Genomic DNA, 27850 nt, shown 5'->3' with positions numbered 1-27850 from the left:
GGTATTTATAGATTTTATGTATTACGAAACGTATCAAAATATGGAAATAATTGTTAGTTGCAGGCCTAATTGTGAGTATTAAATGTCATCAATGGGCACTGGGATTAGCCAAGACTAAAATGCATGCAAGAGTCATGAAAGCATTTAAAAATAAATATGAAAAACAAAATAATATGAAATGTATTTGCCCTCTTCTTATTTTTCTTCCTTCTCCTGTCCGCTCGGCTGTCACGGGGGATGGTAGTTTAGCGACGGTCCCTGACGGCAGACATCACGGCTCGTACAGCCCAGGGGAGGAGGGATGGAGCTGAGATGGACAGGGAGGGAGACACCGGCTTACGACGTCAAAGGAGTACAGACACACACAAACAGGGATAGGGAGAGGAGAGGACAAGCAACCAGACTGCCAATTCCCTCCGGTCTACTGAAGGAAACCTAAATTCATCCATCACAACACTCCTCATTCAGCAAAGCAAAGGGGGACATTTGTTTATTTTTTATATCAGATTTATTTGAGAGAGAGAGAGAGAGAGAGAGAGACAATTACGGATCCTCTGTGAGGAAAAGAGCAGGGGGAGAAAAACAACAAGCAGATCTAGAAAAAAAAAAAAACACGCTCATGCCGAATAAAGGACCGTCGCTGGATGTTACTTGTGTTGTTATAGGGGGGGTACAGGCCTAACTTGTTACAGGATTCAAAGACGCTCTTACAGACAAATGAACTGAATAATTGAGATTCAGTAACTAAATAACAGCGCGGGGAAGAAGAAAGGCAGCCACTGAATACGCCGATTCTTTGCCACGAACAGCACCACAGGTATGATCTGCCCATTTCTTTTTGATTTAAAAAAAAAAAAAAAAGCAAAAACTCTTCGTTATGTTTTGGTGAAATGTGTAGAATCATGTTCAGGTCATTGTTGTTGTCACCAATGTCTTGACAAAGAAGAGCGCAGGTCTCCAGCTGTGTTGACAGACACACTGTCATGTTTCTGCACGGGCTTGATAGAAACAGGCGGCCTAGACCGAATTGAGAGCGAGGTGTGTGTGTGTGTGTGTAGGATTTACTACAAACATCACATGGATTTATATTGTTTTTAATCATTTTAATGTCATTCAAAGAGAGTATATCTTAGCTCTGTGGCTATGAATCAGGATTATTGATCCCCAGTGGTCATGAGCTGCCAAGAATATGAAAGTTAGGAAATTATAATTTCATTTTTGGGGGGATAAAAATATTTTTATTTGAAGTTTTATGCGAATAAAATGCAATATATTGCGAAAATGGTGTCAAAAAATATGTGTAATTGCGTACAATCACCTCTAAAATCAGATTACATCACTATTCCTATACAATCTACAGCTCTTACAATATATGTAATAGTCATCATAGTGGCCTGAGGTTACTTAGTAATAATTGTATCCATTAATATATTAATATGTCATAATTTAAGCCTCAATCGTGGTTTTATTGTGATAAAAAACAGAAAATCTACAGCCAGATTACGAAACTATTATTTCAGCCTCCCATTTCTACTGAACGCTCTCATCTGCACCTCCATACCCGGCCTCCTGTTTGCACCTCCTGTGCAGTGTGAATTTAAGCCTGGAGGCTCCTGTCTGCTCCTCCTGACCGCCTCCACCACTCTCTCTCTCTTTCTCTCTCTCTCTCTCTCTTTCTCTCTGTGTCTCTGTGTATGTGTGTTATTATTCCTCCCCAGACTTCTCAATGAAGGAGCCTGACGCAATCAAGCTCTTCATCGGGCAGATACCCCGAAACCTGGAGGAGAAGGACCTGAAGCCCATCTTCGAGCAGTTTGGCAAGATCTATGAGTTGACGGTGATAAAGGACAAATACACAGGGATGCACAAAGGTAAGGGAGGCTTTGGGATAAAGGAGCAAGAACTCCCCTTTTTTCATAAGATTCTGTCTCAGGAGGCTCATATGGGGAAATATATTGTTAATTTAGTATTGATTATGTGAGAAGACAGTGTGGTCACCACAGTAGTTGCTCTTATTTGTCCTGCAGCTAGGATTTAGTGAGGTTAAACTATTCCTCACGTGTCCCTCTGGAGCCTTTTTAAGGACCTCCGTGAGGGCCAAAACCTGATGTTTAGCACCATGGGTCTTAAAAGGAAAATCTGATTCACCAAAATATCCAAATATTTTAGCCGTGGACTGACTAACGTATCGATCAACGTCGAGTCACATTTCTTTTTTAAAATGAGGTAGTGATTCACACTAAGTACTTTAAAGTTGAATCAACATAATTCCATTCACTTCACTCAAACTGTACTCTTAGATTAATGGCCCGTACAGTCACATTAGGGAGTTGGCTGAGTCTATAACGACAATTAAAATGTGGAAACAGTATAAAGAAACGTGTTAAACACAAATGTAACACATAAAATGAGAACCATGTTCATAAGACCCCCCCAGTGCATGATGGCAGGTTTGGCTTCACGCCTATCTCTGGATGCTGCAGTTAAAAATAGTAGAAAAAATGAGTCATTTCAGAGTGTTGCAATTAAAAAAATATATACCAAGGCTGAAAAGCGATGTAGAATGTTGCACAGCACAGAAAAGTCTAAGCTGACAAAAAAGTATTTTGTCAGTCTGTAATTGGTTTCATGTGGTGATATCAGTCAATTTGTAAGTAACTGTCACCGTGTACTACTACGACTGTGCGTCACATGGTGAGCAGGCATCTCTTATTTTGTAAGTAAAGTCTCAACACTTTCACAATCCTGTTTGGCAGATGGACCAAAGCTGGTTGAAGTGATCTGAAGCTAAACAATGATCCTCGCTGTCATTTCTAATGCAAATCTGAGCTCAGAAAACAAAAGCTTTTTCTTTTTTCTTTCTTTTTTTTTTTTTTTTTATAAATCTCTTGTCATTTGGGAGACATATAGACCAGGTGGTATCAGTCCTCTAACACCTATAACACCTATTCTGCATATTTTTACATATTCATGATTTGTGGGAGCCCTAAAGGTTAATGAAGGCCTTTCTCTATTATGTGGGGCTGCATACATTTTGCTTGACCAGCGTGATATTAAATACCCATTCAGACCGCTTGTGTCTGAATGCTCTCCAGGTATTATGATTTAATAATCCCGTAGATCTCTGGTGCACATTGGGGGAGCTATTTAACAAAATGACACATGTACATTGTTTAGGTTGTGTGTGTGTTTGGTTTTTTTGCCTCTCTTTTATGCAGCTTTAAACGCACATTAATAACGATGGCCTCATTAAAGGTGGGAGGCCTTTTTTTCTGGCTGGAGTTTTTTTTTTTTTTTTTGAAATTTTAAATACATGCCAACCCAGAACTGATCCATGGCACATATATGAAATGACGGATTTATAATAGGACAAGGAACTCCAGCAGCATGATTCTGCCTGCAGGCCTTCAGGGCAAATGGCCAATTAAGATTAAGTTACAACAACATGCCACTTCCAAATCTGACATTATATAATATCTGACATAAAAAATATATAGATCATAGTTTGCTGATCTTCTGCCGCTTGTCTTTGTCTCCAGGATGCGCCTTCCTGACATATTGTGCGCGCGAGTCCGCCCTCAAAGCCCAGAATGCACTGCACGAGCAGAAGACACTACCAGGGGTGAGTGTGTCGTTGTCTTTTCGAGATCCACAACAGCTCGCATGTATATTTATATATTTAAATATAAAGGGAGCAGAATAACTGGCATGTTAGGCGATCTGAACGCACCACACAGACACACGAGGACACACAGTGACACAGGAAAATTAACTGAGTTTGACATGTGGGCCTCACTTCCCCCTTTAGCTAATATGCTCCAATAAAGGTCAGAGGCTGCTCTCTCTCTTATGTTTCATATGTGATGCATCCAGACATATCCATCCAGTTAAGGCATGAGTCATCTTGCAACATGTCACGGGTTGAAAGAGACAGCTATGAGGCTCGCTGCTGGAGTGACTTTGCCAGTTCTTATTCTCTCTGATGTTTCTCTTCCTTTCTGCTCCTCTCGTCTTTTTTTCTCTCCCTCTGCCCCCTCCTCTCTTTCCATCAATCTCTCCCTCTGAATTCTAATCAAAGTTAAACCTAGCTTTATTAGCATAGCCAGGCAGCAGGTGTGCTGCCAAATGACATTTCCAGAGCTAAATATGACATGACAGCCGCGTCTCTATAATAACCGACTATATGAGAGACAAGGCGACAAGGCAAGGAATTACTGAGACAGAGTGTGCTCCCAGACTTGCTGCTGCTTCCTCTTTTACTAACAAGGCTTTACCCTTGTTTCCTTTTGGTTATTTTTGTTGAAATCTACATCATTCACTTCTTTTTTTTTTTACCCCCCTGCTGAATGACAGCTCGTGACCATAGTTTTTGAGTTTGAAGTGTAGGGCTGCAACGATTTTTCCCAGTATCATTAATGTGTCAATCTTTTTGCTTGTTTTTGTCCGTCCAACAGTCCAAAATCTAAGGATTATTTAAAAAAGACTAAGAAAACCAGCGGATATTCACACTGTAGAAGCTGGAACAAGTTTATTTTTTGCATTTTTTGCTAAAGAAATTTTAAAAATTGGTTAATTTAACAAGCTGTGAATCAACGGAAAATTATAAAATGAAATATTTTCAATTAATGGTTTGAACATTTGAAGCAAAAATTTCAAAAACATTCTCTGGTTCCAGCTTCTCAAATGTGACGATTTGATGCTTTTCCTTATCTCATGTAGCACTTATCTGAATATATTCAAGTTTTAGGCTGTTTTTCTGGGACAAAACCAGATGTTTGATAGACTTTGGGTAAGAAAGAAAACCAGAGAATATTCACAAGTTTTGGCCTTTTTGCTTAAGAAATTTAAAAACGTTATCAATTTAAACAAGCTGTGGATCAATGGAAATTTTTGAAACAAAATATTTCCAATTAATGGTTTGAACATTTCAAGCAAAAATGCGAAACATTCTCTGGTTTGGGCTTCTCGGATGTGAGGATTTGAGGCTATTCTTCGTCTCATGTGGCACTAAACTGAATATATTTGAGTTTTTGGGTATAAACCAAGACGTTTGATGGACATTGGGCAATCAACATGGGCATTTTTCACTATTTTAAGACATTTTACAGAAAGCACAATTAATTGATTAATGAAAATAATCATTAGTTGAAGCACAGAGACGATCGAGCCAGCAAATTATGTATAATAAATGATTATTAGAATAGTTGAAGAATAACTTATTGATTGTTTCAGAACATTGTTGTAATGGCAGGTGGGGGGTTATTTGGGAACACAGCGACAGTTTGAAGGAGCAGGCTGGTATTAGGGTGGCAACAAAAGAAATCCTATTGTTAGCGTGACAGTAGCGTGACCTTCCTGACCTCTCGTAGGGGATCAGAAGGGCCCCATGCCCCATGGCTAAAGCTCTCTTCCCCTCTGTGTCTCTACCCCAGTGGCTCTCCCCTCACAACCTCTTACCTCTAAGCCGAGTGGAACAAGCTAAACCCTCCTGTGTCCCCCTCAGTCCTCCCCTGCCCTCCCCCCATCTCTTGCCAAAAGGAAAAAAAAAAAAAAAAAAAAGACGAAAACCATCTTATTAGCTCCATACACGCCCACACGGACAAGAACTACTTCCCACCCCTGCTACCAGCTGTGGTGTAATTGTCATCTAATTGCACCTGCACTGCCAAAGAATAATTAACTTTGGCATCTCATGGCCAGGGCGATACAAAAGGAATAACATGAAAGCAATTATAGGACTGAGGGGAGAAAGCTGGAATGAAAGCACACCTGAATGTAGAGAAAGCTGAAGGATGTCATTAACACTCAGCACTGCTTTTTATTTTTTATTTTAGCATTTCCCCTCTCTGGGTCAGTCCCCTCTCTCTAAGACCTTTTTTTTTCCTCCTCTGTCATTTTACTGAACCCCCCCCCCTCCTCTTTACTAACAATGGGAGGGAAGAAACAAAAAGAGGATAGAGAAAGAAGTCAGACAGGGGTGAACAGATGGTTGTTTTAGAGTGGCACCTGGCCTTGTGTTTAATTTCAGGTGAGAGAGTCCGTTTCTGAGTGAGAGGGGGGGAGGAAGAGTGTCAAAAGCACATTCAGCTGAAAGCGAAGAAAAGAAAGTGAGAGAATAGTATAGTTAGAAGAAAAGAAAAAAAAAGGGCAGGAGCTCTGAACCAGATTCACTCCGAGAGGAAGTGTGGAAATGAAGGTTGGGCAGAGAAAAAGATTCACTTGTGAGCCGTGCTCGCATTCAATCCTGCCTGGACATCTTGTACTCTTGTCCTCTCTGCTCTTATCTCTTTATCACTGTAGTGTCTCCGGCCAGTTTGTCTGGCCAAGTAAGCTGTTGTGAGGCTTGTCGAGACAATAACGGGGGCAATAACGTCCAGTTACATTAAAAGAAGCCATTTTACACAGCGACCTCCGAAGTCAAACTTAGATTTCAACAAACACAATAAAAATGGCACAAATTGACTAGTTTCATCTTTTTTTTAGAAGATAAATCTTCTTAGTATTCTTAATTTTTATAGCTTTTTAACATGAGCGCTGTGAACCTGGCATTTAGAGTCAAACAAGAATCAATTAATTGATAAATTGGCTAAAATAAAAGTGAAATTTTTTGTAAAATCTACTTATTTGACTAGAGTTAGATGAAAAAATCGATCCCACTCTTAATGTTACTTTGATAATGCGATGCTAGCTAGCTTAGCTTAGCATAAACACTTGAAACTGTTAGCCTGTTAGCCCACTTCTCTCCAAAGGTAACAAAATCCACCCACCAGTCAGCACCTCCAAAACTCACTAAGTACAGATTATAAGTTATTTTTAGGCCAGGCTAGCAGTTTCCCTCCGTCTCCAGTCAGTATGCTAAGCTAAGCTAACAGACTGTAGCGTCATGTTTAGCATTCAGACATGAGGGTGGTGTCAAAGTCCTCATCTACCCCGAGGCAATGAAAGGAAGAATTCTCATATCGCCTTTATCAACACTCACTTACTAAAATTAATACCTGCAACAATACCGCAACGTTAATTCTAAATGCAATAAGTATTTAATAATGTTACTGTGCCCATGTGAGAAAGTATCTGTGTGTGTGTGTGTGTGTGTGTGTGTGTGTGTGTGTGTGTGTGTGTGTGTGTGTGTGTGTGTGGTGTATATTTGTATGTGCAGCGGGGGGAAGGGAGGGCAGGTGTTCACACTAACACGGTTTAATGAAGGGTGTGTGCGCTTTTGTGTGGACGGCTGTGTATAAATGTCTGTTTGCTTTTGTGTGCGTGTGTTTCCGTAGACACATCCACAAAGATATGAACGGAAGGATGGATACATGGATGGATGGATGGATGGATGGATGGATGGAAGTTGTTGGTTTTATTATATGCTCCTCTCAGGTTTCTTCATTCACTCTGTGTGAGAGAGTAAAACCTGAGCTGCGAGGCCTTCTGTGTTTAAGCCGCCCATACGAGAGAGGAAAGAGTCCTCTTTGAGTGGAACATCTGACTAAGCCTGACATTTACTCAGCCATAAGGACGGAGCAGACAGAGGGGTTTTATCAATAGTCTGAAATAAATGCATATGCTAAATATAGCCCAGGCTTTTTTACACAGGATATGAGATGGGAAGTTGTAGTGCCACAATGTTAGGCCCTTAATGTATTCTGCTGTGGAAACACACGTCACCAACAGTTGCAGTCTCTTTTATACCTGTTGGCACAGCAGAGTTTGCTTTTTTTTTTTATAGTAACCACAGATAACTGGGCAGAAACTGACATCCCATGTGCAACAAGACAAGAAATATGACAGAAACACAAAGTAGTTGCCCAGATTTGCTTCACTGAGGCCCTAAAACGCAGGGCATGTTCAGATATTTCATGTATCTGACAATAAGCAGATAAAGCAGCGTCTCCATATGTAGCTATGTCTCGATGTCACTGACTTGCGGGGATGATGATGATAGCAATTAGTGTGCCTCCGAGCGAATGTGTTCACTTGATGAATCTATCTGGAGCTAAGTGTGCATTCATCCGTCGATTCATTTACATACGCATGCATATCAATGCGTGGCAGGGACGACGCAGGACAGGCGGCACCGACTGACAACACACACAAAAAAGAAGGGCCCGTCCTCTGTACGTCACTCTGGGGCGACTGTAATGATGAATGCAGATTGGATTTATAGAGGTGGTAAATGGGTGTGAACTGGAGAGAAATTGGATAAATGAAGGAGTGATTGGGGGGGGGGGGGGGGGGGGGCCCCAATAAGGGAGGGTTGTGGGGGGAGGGAGGAAGAATGAATGAAAGTTTGACATAATGAACAGTGGGTGGCAGTAAGGGGGGGGGGGCATTGAGGCAGTGTGTTTATCAGCTTAAATACAGACATCTGTTACTGAGAAATAATGTTTTTGGGGGGGTAGGGGAGTGTGTGTGTGTGTGTGTGTGGCAGGCAAGTGGGAAGAGGCTGTTGTCACAAAACTCATTAGGCTCTTTGAACTACATCTACAGTGGACTACGGTGGTGTTAAAGCGTGTAAACCGTGCCCGAATTTAAAAAAAAGTGGGAAAAAAAGAAAAGTAGGACATGGACCTTATCCGTATACACACACACACACACACACACACACACACACACACACAAATCTGTCTGTGATTCAGTTCTTCCCCCCTTCTGCTCCACTGAGTCGAGTCAAACAACACTTGACATGAATATTTAACAGTCAGAGGAGACAAAACAATCGAGAGTCAACTTGTTAGAAATTTACTCTTTGATATTCAGTTTCTCCACTTTGAGGGATTTTTGTTGGCTGTCTGACAAAAAGGCTGAACGTCAGCCCTCGAGAGCTGTCAGTTCTGTGCTGATGCCGGACAGACTAGTGAACCCTGTAGGAGCAAGGAGAAGACACAGGGAAGCAGCTTTGACACTGAAGACAGGATCATTGATTAAATATTATTGAACTGTACGCGCTGTGCTGTCAGTCTCTTTGCGTTTGATTGATTTAGTGACTGGCTGAATTCAGGAGACAGAGCGAGTTTGTGCCTGCCCGTCCGTCCGTGTGTGTGCGCGCATCTGTGTGTGCATCCACGTGTAGAAACATTAACAGAGCGTACTTGTGCATCTCTGTTCTTTGCTCCCTGCCTCTGTCGCTTTGTTCCTACTCTTTGTGCCAGCTTACAATCATCTGCGTTTATTACTCCTTTTTTTTTTTTCTTTCTTATTTTTCTTTTCTTGTGAATCTACCAATTTCCACCTGTGCTTGTTCTTTTTTCCCCCGGGTGAATTCACAAGTGCGTCCCAGCGTAAGTGCATTTGCGAGGAGGTGGAGGGAGAAGGAGGAGGAGGGTGGATGGATGGAGAAGCGGAGGGAGCAAAAGCAGCAGAAACGGGAAAGGGAACAGAGCAGGGAGGGGAGGGGAGGCGGGAGGGAGGTGGCAGGTTGATTACGGTCGCAGGTCTCGTTGCCTGGAGACGGCGGGGACCAGGGATGCCAGGTTGCTAGGCGACCGGCACGATGCAATGACCAGCGCTGTGTGATGGAGCGGAGGGGAGGCGAAGACGGAAAATTGTCTTTGTGCACCCCCCCCCCTCCAACAACTCTGCCTCCCCGCTGTAAATGTTCTTGAAAGAGCAGGGGAGATGGTCTCCACTGATATATTTACCATTCAGAGCGGCTGCTTTTCAGGGCAGACAAGCAGAATGGATTGAAATTGGAGAGAAAACAGGCGACAGAAATGTGTCGCCCTCACACACAGCAGCAGCTATATAGACTTAACAACACTGACTGCTTTGAGCTGAGAGCGTAGAGATTATCATCCGCTCTGCGGGCCGTAATAGAAAGATGAGAAAAATATCACCATCGATATGTTTCTCTCACACCGAGTGTAAACGATCCTCTGTCATGGAAGCACATTTGCATGAGAGCAGGTGCCACTTCTCAATGTGCATGGATGTAGATGTTGAAGGGAGGGTGGAGGAAGGGAGGAGGAGAGGGAGGGTCATGCGTTATAGTGAAAGGGGTCGAGCTGTGATTTGATTGGATAATCTATGGATTTAATATCTCGTAATCCGAGTGAAATCCCCCCGCGGCATCACAGAGTGAAAAGATTAAGTATGTGTAGACGTGTGCTCATGTTGCTGTGACCGACAGGGGCAGACAGAGTGTGTGTGTGTGTGTGTGTGTGTGTGTGTGTGTGTATGTGTGGAAACAATGAATGTGTGTTTAATCGGAGGATGATTGTATATAATATCTGTGCTGTGTGTTTGGAGATGGAGCACAGGGGGAGAAAAAAAGATCAAATAGCGGATACACACTGGTAAAATGGGCTGTTGATCAGGCAGGGTTTGCCTGTGTGTGTTGTCTGTGCACAGTATGGGACTGTTTTTGTAAACAAGCCTAAGAGAGAAAGGGGACAGGAGGAGGAGGAGGACGAGGAGGAGGAGGGGGGGGGGGGAAGCAATTACTGTAAAGTGTACGTTAGTGGTTTAGGCTTAGAGGGAGATATTTTTCTCCCTGCTTCTGCATCTGCTCTTGAGGCAGCGCCAACATTCAACAGGCACCAACGCTCGCTCCATCATCCTTTTTTTTTTCCTTTTTCTTTTTTGTTCAGTGTCTCTCATTTTTTCCTCTCCTTCCTCCCCTTTCCTCCCCCCTCCCTCACACATCTAATCCCTCTATCTCCAGACCTAGAAGCACCCTTTGTCCTCCTCATTTGTTTTCCACCCGTCTCTCTCTCCCCCTCTCTCTCTCTCTGTCTCTCTCTCTCTCTGTCTGTCTCTCTCTCTCCCTCTCTCTTCCGCACGTCGTTCTGGGCAACCTTGTTTACCTGATGTGGGGTTCTCATCGCCGGGGGTTGCCATGACGATGGCCGCGCGAGCGCGGTCTTCGTCAGAGCAGCGGGGCCGGTTGCCGTGCCGATATGAAGTGGCACAGCCTTGATGGCCTCCACTTCTCACTGTTTTCCCTCTTGTATATTCTAATTCCAATCTCCTGAGCCATCTGCTGCGCTTCTCCTTATCACAACCGCTGCGGCCTTCACTGTTTGTCCTCCCGCACTCAAATATGGGCCATGGGGTTTTTTTTTTTTACAGGCATCATTCAAACACATTATCAATCAAACACGGCACATTAAACCACTGCCATGTGGATGTAGCATCGGCTTTGATTCCTTAAATCAACTCTAAGATTAGACAAAATATTTCACAAGGAATTATCTCTGATCTTTGCATTAGAAAAGTCACTGATCTAATCTCCTCCTGAGTCTGGCACTGTTTGTACAATGTTTGTCTTCAGAGATGGAATTAGTCTATGTATATTGCTCTCTGTGTGCAGCATCCACTGAAAACTCCAAGGTCACAGAGGGCTTTATGTCAGTGTGGTCAGAGGTTTACTAAAGCTAACTTTCGCATTTGGTGAATAATGGATGAGGAAAAGCCTCCACCCATGTCACACTTTCATTCAGTCCTATTTTGTAATTTACACCTATACTCACATCCCATATTGTACGTGACCACATCTGACCATGTTTTCTTTTGTGTCCCAATTGCCACATCTGATCAGAAATCTACACACTTTGGTTTTTGCTCCCATTTTTCATCGAAGCAAAAGATTTTATTTCTCTCAAATTTTGTTCAAAAATTCCTTGAAATCTATGTTAGTGAGCACTTGTCCTTTGCTAAGGTAATCCATCCACCTGATGGGTGTAACTTTAACACAGGTGAGCCTGGTCACAATAAAAGGACACTGTAAAATGTGCAGTTTTATCTTGTTAAAATAATTTTATCAGGCGCTGAACTATGGCTATTTCTGGAGGGCAAAATCATGATCCAATGAGTATTGTGAACAAATCTTCAGATAAATAAACCTTTATTAAAAAAATGGAATACACCTTTAAATTAAGTGGATTAAGAAAAAACCCAAGAGGGCATTAAGATTTCATTCGAGAGTGAAGAGAGACAAAAAGCTCATCAAGTAGTAAACACAGATCTAGTTAATAATCTCTTAAAAGTGGCCTGACTGATTTTTAAAATCCTGTCCGACATTCAGATAAGAGAGAGTAAACAAAGAGCAAGAATGAAGCAACGTGTAGTTTGATATATAAAACACGGGATCTCAACGGGCAGCAAAAGCATGTGCAGAAAATGAAAGGCGTAGAGTACATGTATCACACTGCACAGCAGTAAATAACGTGGCCTTCTGCTGTGGTTTAGTGGCACTGCTGGTGTATAAGTGCAAATTGCATCAGAAGTGATTGGTACAGTGACAAACAGTGGAGAAGAGACGGTGAATGGAACCTTCTACAATACCATAAGTGATCATGTTGAGTGCTTTTATCCAAAGCACCTTATAAAACATGAATTTTAGCATGTGGGCCGAGTCAGGATGATGTGATCTTCACTGACACGCGAACGTTTTAAATCTAATTTCACGTAGAGATGAAACTCTAACTATAATTTAAGCAAAAATTACTATTCACCGACTGCAGGAGCTGATGCCCACATTTGCTTGACTGAAGATGGTTTTGAGACTTTGCCCCTCCATCTCCTCTATCATCCTTTTAATTGGTGCAATCAATTGGACGCTCTCAGTGAGGAGTCACAGGGCCCCGCTGCAGCAGGTGGTATTTCAGCTGGTGGTTTGGTGAGGTGGCGGTGGCAGCGGGTGGTGTTTTGTGCATGCGGGTCCTGGCGGCTGAGTGCGACCGTAGCACCGATCAATAGTTCTCCTGGTGACCGGTCACAGCGGATCAATCAGTGACACCGGATCACTGACTGGCTGAAATGTCACCAGCTCCATAATTAAGACCTTCATTAAGCCACAGTTAACAGAGTGTCACTCCGTTGCTCTCACCTCGACACCTCACCGACATCACCCTCTCCCCCTCCCTCCCTCCTCCTCCTCCTCTTCACGTACGCCACACATCCCCCCACCTCCATCCTTTCCTCCATATGCTCCCTTCCCCTCAATCCCTCTCAATCCCACCCTTCTCCCGTTTGCCCTCTCTTGTTCGTTCTTTTCTCTCATTCAATGCCTCTTTTCACCGTTTTCCTGCTCTATACATCTGAAAGGCGAGGCGCCGAGGCACTGATGTGTGCACAATTTCATACGGGGGTTTTAAATAGTGGGGAGGACAATGATTGTGAAAAAGGGAAGGAAAAAAATGGCATTTCAGCAGCTCCTCTTTTGATGAATTATGAAAAGGTCGCCTAATCCTCCTCTGCGTCGTGTGTGCTCTCGCTTTTGCTTTGTCATTCTTTTATTCTTTGTTTTCTTCAGATATTATTCCCTCCTTTCTATCCCGTCGTCTCCGTCTCTCTGTCAGGCTCAGAATCTCTCACTATTCTGATGCTGCGTGCTCCTGTAATCCAGATTAGCCGGCGAGTGTGCTTAATCTTATCACTTCCCCAATCCCGCGTGGGTGTGTGCTTTTCCTGGTTTTGTGTGATGGGGGGGGAGAAGGAACGGATTAGAGCAGATTCTGAGAGAGACTCAGAGAGAGAAAGAGAGAGAGAGACTGTACGACACTGCAAATGTAATATCACACATATCGGTGTCAGCCGTGGTCTGCTGGAGTAGAGTTGGCACAAAAAAAGGGAAAGGAGAGAAATTAGTGGGGGGACTGTAAGAGGCTGGAGCGCAGGCCAAATTCACTAACATCCATACATGCCCACATGACCACACGATTACATCATGTTTCAGTATTAATAGCGCTTCCAGATGGGTTACATTAAGTCAGTGCGTCATCTTTAACCATTTACAACACAGCCGTGGCTACATCTTCATATGTTTTTCCTGTCCTGTGTTTAAAACTAACCGTGCCGCGTGGCCTCTGTCTTCCCAGATGAACCGTCCAATCCAAGTGAAGCCGGCAGACAGCGAGAGCAGAGGGGGTAAGAGACACCTGTCCCCACCCAGAAGCACAGCACCTGTTCAAACAACACCTTCACAGTGTACACAAGCAAAAATAACCCTTCTTAAAAGAGATTTAGTCTGGTGCCAACACTTAAACATTTGCTTTTTTTGCAACAAGTGAAATTTTCTCAAAGCGACACTACTAGAATCAAGACGTGTCCACCGATGATGAATGACATTTCTGGAAACAATTTATTTGTTGTAACAAAACTATGATTCAAGATTCAGTATTCGATTTACGCACCTGTTAAAATGGACATTTTGTTTCTGTCACACACTTTAAAGCTGCATGCCTCGACTACCACTACTGTGCTACAATGAATTCCAGTGAAGATCCTTCTGTCTTAACATCCAATCAATCAGTCACCTCATCATTTTAACCCATTGTTCAACATTTGTGAGCATGCTATCACACATTTAAGCTGTTTTCAAAGACTTAAATCATCATGTTTCCCTTCATTTATTACAATTCATACATATTATGCATTATTGTTGCCCATTTTCCAAAGCATACCATAGTTTTATTGCGGCTCTTGGTTTCAGTAAACTATAACAATCATGTGAAAATGTGAAACTTACTTGAGATACAGAAGGCACCTCATCACGCACAAAGTTTTTATGAACAGGTCTATTTCAAAAGTGTAAATGATAACATGAACAATGGCTGAATTCCATTTAGCTGCCTCAGTTTTAGGGTCCTTGTCTTGTGAATGTTGGCTCGCTCTCACACTGTCGAGGCTCACTGGGACACTTGAATACAAAAGATCCATCGTTAGTTATTATAAAGACTTGCAAATATCATATTATGACAAGGTACAAAACATACTATCATTTTTGGAGGCCATTACTTTCCTTCCTTGTACAAACAGCTTGATAGGTAATCCATCACAGTCAGAGCTCTGATATCAGCCTCACATATCGGCTGTCAAACCACAACTTTTTATGCAAAAAAAAAAAAAAGACCAAATTCTACTTTCTGCTTGATTTATTTTTGAAACCCTCGCTTATGAATTCAGTGCTTTACAGTTGCCAGCTCTCAAATCTAGCACATTAACACACCACACGGGCAGACATTTCTAATCAAAGCACATTTTCTACAGAGATGCCATGTATCAAATGCATGAATGTATCAAAATATAGACAAGGACGCCGTGACTGATTCTATGACTCAAGCTTCAAGCCTCTTGACAGCTGATTTTCATACCGTACTAATAAGAGTAGGTAAGAAAGGGCAGCATGAATGTTAAGACAGATAAAGGTCACAATCCATAAATCTATGGCATGCTTTGGAGGACTGTCTGCAGGACTGTAATACGCATGTGATGTGTGTTGAATGGGCTCAAACGTGCAGGAACGCTGGTCTGATCCCTCACAGACGGGGACAGACGGAGCAGCTTCTCTGACAACACAGAGGGTGACAAACATTTGAGTCACGGCCAGATGCTGTTTGTTTGGCGTGATGTTCGTGTTACTGCACTCTGGTGGCGCTGTGAAGCATTGCAGGCTGATGTCCGTCCCCGCTTTGTAGCTGCTTCATCACACTGTTGTTGTTGTTGCCTGTTATTTATGCATGTACGGTGGTGACATGGCACTTCTCTGCTCTTTTCCTCTTTTTCCACCGCCTGCATCATCTCTCCCGTAACATATCTGCTGCCACTTTTTGCCCTCCTCTGTAATCTCACATTATCTACCCATTTTCTCTCCCTCTCCCATTTTGGCAATCTCCTTCCCCTTAGAAGACAGGAAGCTGTTTGTGGGCATGCTGGGAAAACAGCAGACGGACACGGATGTGAGGAAGATGTTTGAGCCGTTTGGAAGCATAGAGGAGTGCACGGTGCTCCGCGGGCCTGATGGTACCAGCAAAGGTAACGGCTGAGAAACAGCACAAAGGGACATGGAGCGCGGACGTGCAGAAACACAGAATACAAAGTCAAACAAAGTCCAAGCAGCACATAACACAAAGAGACTAAAAGTTCATATTCATAGCAGTCGTGGCCTTCACCAAATCATAACAACAAATATTTCTGAACCTTTACACAGTACATTCAAACATGAATACATGAGTTTTAAAAGCACACATCTGAAGCGTTTATAGCCACATCCATGGATGAATTTGTTCCCATGTTGGCCTGTAGTACACTCAAACATCTGTGAAGATTTACGCATCTATACTCAGGACTTTCTGCTGAATACTGCACCCTGTTAGAAATGTTTAACTATTTTAGTGTTTTAAAAAGTCCTGTACCTAAGTGGATGCAATAATATCAACATATCGTCTTATTTAAATGACCCAGCCCGGGTGATTAGACTGTCTAAAGTCCTGAGGACTAAATGCATATTTGTCCCAGTGACCAAAATGATCAATGCTAAGTTGATTTTTGGAAGCTTTACTCACCATCCACCCTGAACTCAGGTTTCCCTTTAGCTTTTAAAACACTCGAGTGAAATGGAGTCCAGATCATGACTGTAAAAGTGACACAGACTTTGTTTAACTGTCTGATTTTTTTTTTTTTTAATCCGGCCCTGAGAATTAAGCCTTCAGCACATTGCCCTCACGTGAATGTAAATGAGCGTTGTCAGTAACAACAATGCTAATGATATTTGCCATGTAAATCAAAGTCCAGTGACAGTTCAAACACAGATGCTAGATTTTTCTGCGTTTGTTGCATGAGGCATGACTAATGGTGCAATAGGTTTTATGGGTCATGGCTAATGATGCGTTTGGTGGTTTACGGACTGTGATTGATGAAGCAATGAATGTCTTGTGGACCATGTTTAATGATGCCACCGTAACTGATGAAGCACTAGATGTAAAACGGCTCCTAATGTATTTTTAAAGAGAAGTAGTTTCTGTGTGTGTTTGTATGTGTGTGTGTGTGAGTATAAGAGAGTGTGTGTGTGTGTGTGTGTCTGAGCCCACGTTTAATGGTGTGTCATTTCATGTAGGGTGTGCATTTGTAAAGTACCAGAGCAACGCAGAGGCCCAGGCCGCCATCAATGCTCTGCATGGGAGTCGTACTTTACCAGTGAGTCCCCACCCCCCCTCTACACACACACACACACACACACACACACACACACACACATGCATGCAGAGAAACACATGGTCATACATGTACTCAAACACTGACACATTTAGACATTTAGTTCCAAATCCAGTCATTTAGACACTCAATGGGGTGACTCAGCTAATAATCACCACTTCTCTTTTCTGTCCCTCTCCTCCGCAACACGCACACACACACACACACACACACACACATACACGCACACACACACACACACACACACACACACACACACACTATAGAGGACAACATTTTTCAGCTGTAGATTATTTGTACTGGTTTGATGTAGGTCGACTAATAGTAAATTTTGGAACAGTTTATATATATTATATATTTGTTATAATTTATTCAGCATAGAACTAATACGAAATGAAAGGAGACAGAGGAGGGATGACTTGCAGCAAAGCTCCCCGGTTGCACTTGGACCGGGGACGATGTGATTACATGTTTTTTAACCTGACTGAGTGGCAATATTCTTTCTGCCGTCGAAGAAGACTGACATAGAAAGTGTCAGGCAGATGGAGTTATGAGTTTTCCCGTTTTCCTCTGCAGGGCGCCTCGTCCAGCCTGGTGGTGAAGTTTGCCGATTCGGAGAAGGAGCGAGGGCTCCGGCGGATGCAGCAGGTGGCCTCTCAGCTGGGAGTCATCAGTCCCATGACCCTGCACCTCGGGGCTTACAACGCCTACACACAGGCCGTGAGGAAGACACACACACACACACACACACACAAACACACTCTCTCAGAGTTGCTGAGAGGTCTTTATCTATTTATAACTATATTAGTTACTGCACAGAGAGAATACACAGCAAATAAGAGTATGTTTCTGATTTCTGCTGGCCTGGGAAGAATAATTATTTGATTGGAGTAAAAGCTCATGTGACAAATAAACCGTACATATTCAACGTTACATATTCAATGTGTTTCTAATAGAAGCGTTTTAATATCATACTAGATGTTTTTAACTGAAAAAATTGCAATTTACAATGTGGAGTAAAGACACTTTACTGCTCTCGTCGCTGCTAATTGACCGTTTACTACAAATGGTTTCAGATTTGGCTCATTTACAGTTGTTCAATTTGTGATGCTTAAGGAGGCCTGACAACATATTTACTCATGATGGATGCGTTGATTTATAGCCACGTTTTACACACCAGTTAAAAAACAACAAAAAAAAACCAACTTGCTCAAACAAGTTGAAAAAAGTAGGTAAACCCACACAGCAGCAGAGGCAGGATTTAATCTAATCATTACCCTGATTTGACCGCAATGACTTCATGAAGATCGTGAAGTGTCTGCAGAGAAAAACAGAGCGAGTCACCAAGGACAGTTGGTCTGTCTGTGTTATGTTGCAGCGTGCAGAGATGTGGCCTTCAAATATATTGACTCCTGATTGAGGCACAGACTGGAGCCACTGCAATTATATTAAACGTTCGATTTTTATGACTGGGTCCTGTTATGTGAGCTAGTTAATAACAGAAATATGTGCATTGCCTCCATTTGTAAATGACAGATTTTTAAAGACTTGACCTGAGATTACACTTATAGACTACGCACAGACAGATCACTCTAAGCCCTAATATCTCTTGACTCCTCAATCACATCCGGTCTCTCTCTCTCTCCATCCTCCAGTTGATGCAGCAGCAGGCCTTGGTGGCGCAGTCAGCCTACCTCTCTCCTGTTGCCACGGTGGCGGCGGTTCAGATGCAGCAGCTCGCCGCCCTCAACCCCAACAGCATCATTGCCACACCAATCGCATCCATCACCCCCTCCTCAGGTAATGAGAGGCAGAGATGTCTGGCCCCCGGCCGGCCTTGATTAGATTTCTGCTTGAAATATGAGGACAGATACACAAGGAGCAGTGGACCTAAGAGGACAAAATAACAAACATGTATTTTGTAGTTTTTTTTTCCAGCCTTTCAGTCTGTCATGACATTAGCCATGTTAGCTTTTACATTTAAAGTGGAAAAGACGGTAAAATGGTGAAGGAGTTGAAGCACCTGCATCCAAAGCAGTTGGATAGATTGGTGACACTAGTGTTGATGTAAAAAATATGTAATGTGTCCTTGGCATTTGTGTATAGCAATTCCCTGTTATTTATCGTCTGACATGCAGACATGCAGTATGCCGATATCAATATATCTGCAATAAGCAATTTATTGGTTGTGCTCTAGGCCATTTTGGCTGCAACAAATCTATAAGTCTACAGCAGTATATAAACATCATAAATAATGACCTGTTGACTTAAAATGAGTTATTTGCTCTGACAAAGCAGCCAGAAAACTCAGAGATAAGCAGCAATGATAGACTTTGTGCAGACGTCCATGTCCTGCTGAAAAACAGTCTCTTAAGTTAACTTTTCATTTAGCTCCATCATCAGGACAAAGTTTTAATTTGTCCAATACTTACCTGCAATACCTGCTAAATGAATGACATCCCCATCAGCTTCAGTTGTAATTTAGTTTTAATGCTAATTTGCAAGCCTCCTGATGAATGAAGAAGGTGACATCTGTTTAAAGGAGCCCTGTGGAATTTTCTTGTAAACAAGCAGAAATGTCATTTAAGCATATTAGCATGCCGATGTTAGCATTTTGCCATGCAAAAGTACAGGCTGTCAGTGCTGCGAGCCTGGCTGTAGTCTCATACTCTTATTATTCAATAATTTAAAATAAATGGATTAATATTTTTTTGGTTTATTGATGTCATTTCAGCTCAAATCTGTACTTCTCTCTTTGTTTGCCTTTAAATTCAGTTTTTATGCTGTTGATTGAATTCATTCAAATAAATGCCTGAAACGTATCTGCAGGTACCAGCACTCCACCCTCCATCGCAGCCACACCTGTTCCTGCCCTGCCTCCACCAATCGCAGTGAACAGTTACACCTCTGTGCCCGCTCCACCCAACGGCCAATCAGCAACTGAAGCCCTGTACACCAACGGGGTTCATGCCTATCAAGGTATAGCCGTAACATCCTTCACAGCAGCTACACTAAGCAAAGTAAAGAATAACTTTGTGGCTGTCAATAAATATTATTCCACAGATTCACAGGCTTCCTGTTTTGATGCGCAGCAGCGACGACCTAATTAAAAAAGGAAATGAAATGAAACTAAAGCTCTAAATGTTATTTGGAGCGTGCTGATGTGCCCCAAATAGCATTTAGGATTTGTTTTGTGTGGATATAGCAATTGGTGACGATGTGTTTACTCTGTCACAGCTCAGAGTCCTGTCCTGGACCCCCTGCAGCAAGCTTACACAGGCATGCAGCACTATACAGGTGAGCCTCGAACTGTGTTAGATGTGTCCATCGGCATAAAATGTGACATGAATTGACATTTATTTATAGAAATGTTGATATAGACTAGTTTTCCTGCTTCCTATAATTTATATCAGTGTCTGTAGGGGAAAAAATAAATGTTTAAATTGATTTAATTTGTTACATTTTACATAAATTTGACCACTGGACCTGAGTTTTATTTTTATTTTTACTTCCTATGAATAACTTCAGTCTGTGTAAGTTATGTCAGTTTTATGTAACATAATGGAATACAGCTATATTACCTTTGCACTCCTAACACGGCATGTGTGAAGTAGAAATTTACATTCAAAGCAAAAACATGCACATATATTACAAATGTAAATAACCTGCAGCTCTATCCAATATGTCATGCGCTGCAAAATATATGCAAAGCATCTTGCAGTTTTAGCAAATCTGTAGGTGGGAACGCAGCTCCGTCAGATGCTGTTTCCAGGAGAAAAAACGTATTAGTTTGCAGTCTGTGTCTGTCTCACTGCTGCTCTCTGCTCATCTGCTCCTCCTCCTCTCCATCAGCCACCTATCCCACTGCCTACAGCCTGGTGGGACAGCCGTTCCCCCACCAGCCCACACTGGTGGCCCAGCAGCCGCAGCAGCCGCAGCAGCTGCAGCAACGAGAAGGTAAACTGAGAAAACACAAATGTGGGTCAATCGTATCTTAGATAAACATTCCAGTGGTTTTGCATGTTTTAGCCCATTTACCACAAATCACACATACTTTACATGGCTGATAACCTTTCTGCTATCATTTCTGTATGATATGAAAATGTGTTGGCAGACTTTTAGAACTTTATATTTTATCACAGTGATGATAAAGTCTGCATTAAGCTTTGTCAAACCAGAGCTGCAACTAATGATTATTTGTATTATTGATCAATCGATCCAGTACTTTTATGATTTTGTTTATTGTTGTTTAAGCAATAAAATGTTTGAAAATAGGCAAAGACATTCAATATGCAGTGGAATAAAACTGAGATATATGGCAAATCATCACGTTGGAGAAGCCGGAACGAAAGAATATTTAGGCTTTTTGCTTAAATTACTTAAACTCAATCAACTTTCAAAATGATTGCAGATTAATTCTCGACTAATCGTTTCAAAATGTAGCGCAGACTTTTCAAATCATCTGTGCTTAAACGTCATTACCAAGCAATGATCATTTAAAAAAAAAATGAATGCAGATGTGATTCACATTCACTTCACAGCTTTACACGACAATCTGGTAACTGATATTAATTCCATATAACCCTGAATTGAAACTCGTGGCTGCCCAGAACCGAAAGAAAAATACATCCACAAATTTAAGCCTGCATTACTCCACATGCACTCGATAAAGCTCAGCAAAAATCCATCCATCCATTTTCAAGCAATCGCCTCTCCTCATCAGGGTTGTGGGTGGATGGGCCTATCCCAGCTGACTTAGGGCGAGAGGTGGGGTATATAAATATAAAGTGTAAATGATCTATCTATAGGAAACTGGTGTATTGTACTTTAAGGACCCCCGAAGATCCAATCTAAACCTCTTGTCCCCAGTTTGGCCTGTGTCAAAACTGTTTTTTCCTCAATCATCAGTTTGTTAAAGACAAATGTGCAGGTGTAAGAATAAATTGAGTTATGTTTCCCTATGTTTTAAAGGAAGGAGGTCATTCAGCATGTTTTAGGTAATATGCTGTTTTGTTTTCTTTGCTGATGGATGGACAAGGAAATTAATACAATTTTAATGTCTACATGGTAAATATGTACCTGGAGACTATTAGTTTAGCTTAGCACAAAGGAGGGAACTGCAAGTCCAGCTCTGTCTAAAGGAAACAAATCTGCCTCCCTCTGAGACTCATAAATTAGTGCGGGTATGAAGTTTTTCTCACTTTCTGACTGTGCTAGGCTGTCTGTTTCCTCCAGTTTGCAGGTTTTATGCTAAATTAAGCTAATCAGCTGCTGGCTGTAGATTCATATTGACCCTCTCAAGTCAATATGTCTACATCAATGTAACTTTTTTTGCAAGGAAACAAATAAATGAATTCCCAAAACAATTTTAGATTTTATGCCCTGCTCTGATCTGCTAGCTTGCACTTGTTTCTTAGTATTTTTGTTTCTTCATCTAGAAAAGCACTCTACAAATAAAATGTACTGCAATTACTGCATATCATCTTACTCACACCAACTCAGCTTTGAGTATTTTTGAGGGTTTCTTCAACACTGCAGTTTCTCTGATCGCCTAACCTGTCTTGTCTTGTCGTGTCATGTCTGTGTCATTGTGGCTCTCTATTTTCGTACAGGTCCTGAGGGCTGTAACATCTTCATCTACCACCTGCCACAGGAGTTCACTGACTCTGAGATACTGCAGATGTTCCTGCCTTTCGGAAACGTCATCTCTGCAAAGGTCTTTGTTGACCGTGCCACCAACCAGAGTAAATGCTTCGGTGAGTCAGTGTGATGGTTTTGTGCATGACAGTTGTTGTGAGACTTTAATTCTCATGTGAAAAAGAACAGAAAGTCATTTTAGCTTCATTTACTTTCAATAAATGATGCTGCTATTGCCGCACCATTAATATTCTTTCATTCTGTCACTTCTTCTTCAGGCTTTGTGAGTTTTGACAACCCGTCCAGCGCCCAGACTGCCATCCAGGCCATGAACGGCTTCCAGATCGGCATGAAGAGACTGAAGGTGCAGCTGAAGAGGCCCAAGGATGCCAACAGGCCTTACTGAAGGAGGTGAGTTATCGTATATTGACATATGTGAGGAGATAGGGAGGGCTCCGGGGGGGGATTGATAGACGGCTGGAAATGTGTCTAGAAGTTAAAGAGACAGAGTGGATGTAATTGGGGGCTCACTGCTTAAATGGCTGTCTTTCATGTGGAACTGAAGAAGTCAATAACCCTACAGTAGATTAACTTTAATGAGGTGGCAGCACTCTGAAAATACCATCAATTTGAAATAGATTGTGTAAAAGTGGCTCCTTCTTTTTTTTTTTGCTCAGTGTGTAGGGGCAGTTTAATTGAGAAGCAGATTTTAACTCGGTTCAAATGTTCTGTCTAACCAGTGTTCTGTCGCAGGGTTGAATGCCAACTACTGTTCGTCATTAATTTTTTGTTTTACTTTTCATTTATTGTTTTTGTGCTGTGCCATATGCCATTTTTCCTGAAAAAAACATCACACCACTCTCAAGACTGTCCCGTCCATACATATATCGTGGAGACGTGCGTCGCTATGGCTACGGTTGCCTAGCAACCGCTAAAACCTCCCCCCCTTCCTTCTCACTGCGTTGTAAGTTAATTGGCCTGTGTTGGTTGCTGTGGCGATATTGCCTGTGATGGTTGCCATTAGCAATTTTTATTTTTGGGCCGTTGCCTTGATTCACCATGCTCAACTGCATGGCGGGTTACTGTGGCGACCATGAACTGTGTTTGGTGCGTTGTGAGTTTCCTCTTATTATTTTGTCCTGGTTTTAATCCTTGCAAACACTGATCAATAACTGTCACTTTACCTCAGCATCTGTAAGTAATTGATTATCATGACATGCTGTTTTTTTTTAAGTCCTCTAAAAGCTTCAATGATAAGAGCTAAATTAGCCTGCTGTCCATCAAATATGGATACATTAGGATTTTTTCCTTTTAGATGTTTTGGTTTTTGATTAGTTTCCTTTTTGTTGTCTGTCATGATTATCATTCTTACACGTTCCCTCTGTTTAGTTGGTTGGTGTGGTAGTTTTCGGTGAGTGCGGGTTTTTTTTTTTTGTTTGGTTGTAACTCAATTCCAAGTGACTTTGTGCCTGAACTTTGTTTGGTTTTTTGTGAGACTGAAAATGTACTCAACGTGCCCCTGTAAATGGTTGACGACATAGTATTTGTGTACAAGTGACGTGCGTGCGTTTGCGAGAGACATCCAGATGGTGCGTGCACTTCTATGTGTGTGTGTGTGTGTGTGTGTGTGTGTGTGTGTGTGTATGTTTTGTATTGACTAGATGTAAAAAAAAATATTAATGTGTAAGTGAATGTGTGTGTGTGTGTGTGTGTGTGTGTGTGTGTGTGCGTGTGTGTGTGTGTGTTGTACCAACTGAGACACTAACCTTACTTTAGAAGGTTTTGGGTAAAGCTGTTTGGTTCCTGTGACACGTGCTGCTGGCTGAGGAACTGCATTCCTCTGTAGGAATTCTGGGATCCAAAAACATAATACTAAGAACCATAAAATAATCATATAATATATAAAAACCTAGAACACATAATGTGCCTTATGCACAGGGTATCTGCTAGTCACTGACCAAGTTTGAAAATGAAATATAAGACGTTTCTGGATCTGAAAGAAGCACAAAATTAATTTTAAAATATCATAATTTAACCTCTAAACTAACTAGATTTTTATCATTCTCTATAAGACCCTTCTAAAACTCAAACGCAACAAAGCAACGCATTTATTTTTACATTAACCCCTTACCATACAGTTTCCCCTGTTCCCCCTTCATGTAGTATATATATGAAGCTATATGTTGTTAAGACTGAGCGATGTTTGTATAGCTGGTTTATTTATCAAATGGAAATATCCTAGATTTTATATGTATCATTTTGCACACATTTTTCTGACATATTTGAAATTTTAGTATCTGAAATCAGAATTCTAATCTATAGAAAATGAACAAAGGTTTACAGTTCGTAATGACTGCTTGTTAAGGGGTTTTTAATATAGTTCATATAAAATTAAGATTTATATTTGCTGCTCTGATACACAGATACAAATTTGCTTTACCAAAAGTCATAAATAGATTTTGTGCCTGCAGATGCCCTGTTTGCAGCAACCCACATCGCAAAAAAAAACAATTTGGTGGATGATTTGAAATTTCAAACCTCGCCTCCCAGAGAAACTACAGTTTGGTGAATGACACAGTTCTGAATATGATTAGAATAAATGTAATATTATCGCCAACTGCTTCCTCGAAAAAATTGGAGAGTTTATCCCCACCAGAATTCCTACTGTGCATGTTCTGAATTAATTTGCCTGCCAAAAGAGATGACAAACTATTTTCTAAGAACGTGCATACACTTGCAGCAGTATGACTGTCACTATTTGAGTTGCATGAACACTAGTTGATTACTGAGACTCCCCCTGAGGCATCAGTGCAAGCAGTGTGTATTGCAGACACCACTCCACTTCCAAAGTCTTAAATGTATGTGTTTGATTGCTGTGATTTGGTTTAAAATCTTCTGTGCTCTGTTTCTTTCTCTTTCTTTGTCTCTCTCCTCTCCTTCTTTCCCTCCAGGAAAACCTAAGAGTTCAATCAAGAAAACCACTTGGGATGTCCCAGCCTTTTTTGGTTGTTTGACCAACCGTATAGCACAGGAGCAACACTTCACAAAAAGCAGTATCATGTGTATGTGCTTACAAAAACAACAATGACAGCAGTAATATCAGCAACAAATGCATCAACAGAATCAGCATCCGCAATATCAGAAGTGCTCCAGATTTCCTATCATTCCACAGCTGGATTCATTTATATTATGTACATACTCTATTGTCGGCAACAAAAACTACATGTTAAGAAAAAGCATATCACTGATGTTATTCTACTGAACAGGGTTCTACTGTATAGTGTGATTTGTGGTCTATGGCGTTAACAGAAGGCCAGTCTGCACAGTCGGAGGCAAAAGAAAATACTATTCTGTACGATTACCATTGGTAATATTGTTATGTAGAGTTAGTTTTATTATTTATACGTAAATTAAAACATGGGGTAATTAAACTGGAAGAGAAATGGATTTCCTCTCACTGTACATACCTTGGTTTTAAGAACGGAGTTAAAGGACTTCAACAGTTAAGATTCTCTGCTGCCACTACTTTTCAAATTAACCAAGCGGAAGGAAGGGCTGGGAATTTTTCTATCTTGATTTTTTACGTTTAATTTATTTGGTAATCAATTTGATGGGAGGGGGGGATGTGACAATTTCTTTTTTAATTTAAGAAGAAGAAGAAGAAGAAAAAAAAAAAAGGATTCCTGCGGTCTTCAAGACAATGAACACACTTATTATTATAGAGTTTTTAATTACATAAATGTACCTATGGAAGTAAAAAAAAAACAAAAAAAACATAATGTTTCTTTATTTATTCTCTACAATCGCTGTTTTAAAACATATGTCTTTAAAAGAAAATAAAGTACAATTTAGAAAAAAAAAAAGTGAACGTGTGTCTGCTTAACTGTTCTTATGTGATTTACCAAAACACAGCACCTTTCTTCAGAGTGGCAAATCAAATTCAAATCAAAGATGACACTTTTGTTTAATTTGTTTAAGCAGGTAGAAAAGTTTTCAAGGCAGTTTGAGATGTTGATCATACCTGAGTTATCCAGGGGAGTTTGCTGCTCTCTATAGGCCTGAAGAAGTACTGAGAACAGAGGGAAACATCTGGCCTCCAGTCCTGGTTTCATATGAACCTGTGGATCAAACTTAGCAAGACTCACGTGACTAGAGATACCTTTAGTGTTTTCATCTGGGTTTCTTTAATGAGTTGGTAAGTGGAGTTTCAATTAAGCATGTCTAATGCTCATTATAACAGCACATACTCATGTTTAGTCATTGATAGCCCCACTTCATCAAGATACCAACATGATTTATTGATGACCCTGCATGCAGAAATATGCAGCTTAGATATGATGACAATGGAAAAGGCAGATGTGTGTAAAGACAGCTGGGAAGCGCCAGGAAGTGTAATAACTCTGTCTACCACAGGATTTTGGGTTTGGTCTGATGAGTCCAAACACGCCTGAGCCTTTGCATGCCTGCCTGTATGAAGGGCGATTAATGCCACACAGGCAGAGGAAGGAAGGATGAGGGGGGAAAAATATGTCTTTAGGTTAGTAATCTGTTAACACTGCTGCATTTTGAGCTGCAAAAGACCCGCTTGAGAATGAATAGCCATAAAGGGGTAAGAAATGTGAATGAGCCTGATTACAGACACTTGGATTGTGTTTTAGTTAAAGATAATACACAATATTTCATAAGCACAGGCCGTCACTGTCATCATTAAGAGAAGATGAAAGCCACTCTAGAGTTTTGACATTAAAATTTGAGCTACAAAGCTACACTCACGCACACAGTACCAGACTCTCTCTAACATGTTTTTTTGTTTTACCCCTTTCTGAAAGTGTCCTGAGTACAGTCAGATCTAATATAAGTGGAACTGACTTAACTTGAGGCACAGTTATTAGTATCACTGTCTGTCTGAACATGCCCTAAAAGGGCAGCAGAACTACACCTGAAACTGACAAGGTAAAAAAAAAAAAAAAATCCCAATGAACTAGTTTAATAAGAAATAACTAAAAGTAATGACTTTCTAAAACCATGAGTATATGTTGTTATAATGTAAACACCATACTACATGAAACGCAGTAGTGGTATTCAGATCTTTGACTTAAGTAAAATGATGTCCGCTGTAAAAATACTGCTATTAAAAGTAAAAGTCCATTAAAAGGAGGATTTCGTGGCATTAAGCGGTGTTGTTACCGATTGCAATTACATCGTATCATCCTCAACTTCCCAACGTGAAGGAGAAAGGTCCTATATATAGAGCCAGTGTTTAGTTTGTCCATTCCAGGCTACT

General features: G+C 41.3%; 1 protein-coding gene across 3 annotated transcripts; it reads left to right on the top strand.

The window, feature by feature from the left end:
• Positions 1 to 200: 200 nt before the first annotated feature.
• celf3a (cugbp, Elav-like family member 3a) lies at positions 201 to 26429 on the top strand. Of its 3 annotated transcripts, XR_002042299.2 has the most exons (15): positions 201 to 817; positions 1719 to 1871; positions 3540 to 3622; positions 13815 to 13863; positions 15622 to 15750; positions 16832 to 16911; positions 17506 to 17649; positions 18585 to 18729; positions 19759 to 19908; positions 20167 to 20226; positions 20782 to 20886; positions 22542 to 22685; positions 22845 to 22977; positions 23433 to 23530; positions 25518 to 26429. XR_002042299.2 is itself a non-coding variant. In XM_010743510.3 (14 exons), the coding sequence occupies exons 2-13, from the start codon at positions 1727 to 1729 to the stop codon at positions 22970 to 22972; spliced, it is 1359 nt and encodes a 452-aa protein (XP_010741812.1). In that variant the 5' UTR covers positions 202 to 817; positions 1719 to 1726; the 3' UTR covers positions 22973 to 22977; positions 25518 to 26429. The 3 variants fall into 3 exon arrangements, 2 of the variants coding, with proteins under 2 accessions (XP_010741812.1, XP_019119894.1); XM_010743510.3 differs by lacking the exon at positions 23433 to 23530 and having other exon boundaries at positions 202 to 817; positions 15625 to 15750; XM_019264349.2 differs by lacking the exon at positions 23433 to 23530 and having other exon boundaries at positions 203 to 817.
• The last annotated feature ends 1421 nt before the right edge of the window (positions 26430 to 27850 follow it).

Source organism: Larimichthys crocea, chromosome XIII, assembly GCF_000972845.2.
Source record: "Larimichthys crocea isolate SSNF chromosome XIII, L_crocea_2.0, whole genome shotgun sequence".
NCBI lineage: Eukaryota > Metazoa > Chordata > Actinopteri > Sciaenidae > Larimichthys > Larimichthys crocea.
Note: the sequence above shows the minus strand (reverse complement) of the source record. Positions and strands in the feature narration are given on the sequence as shown.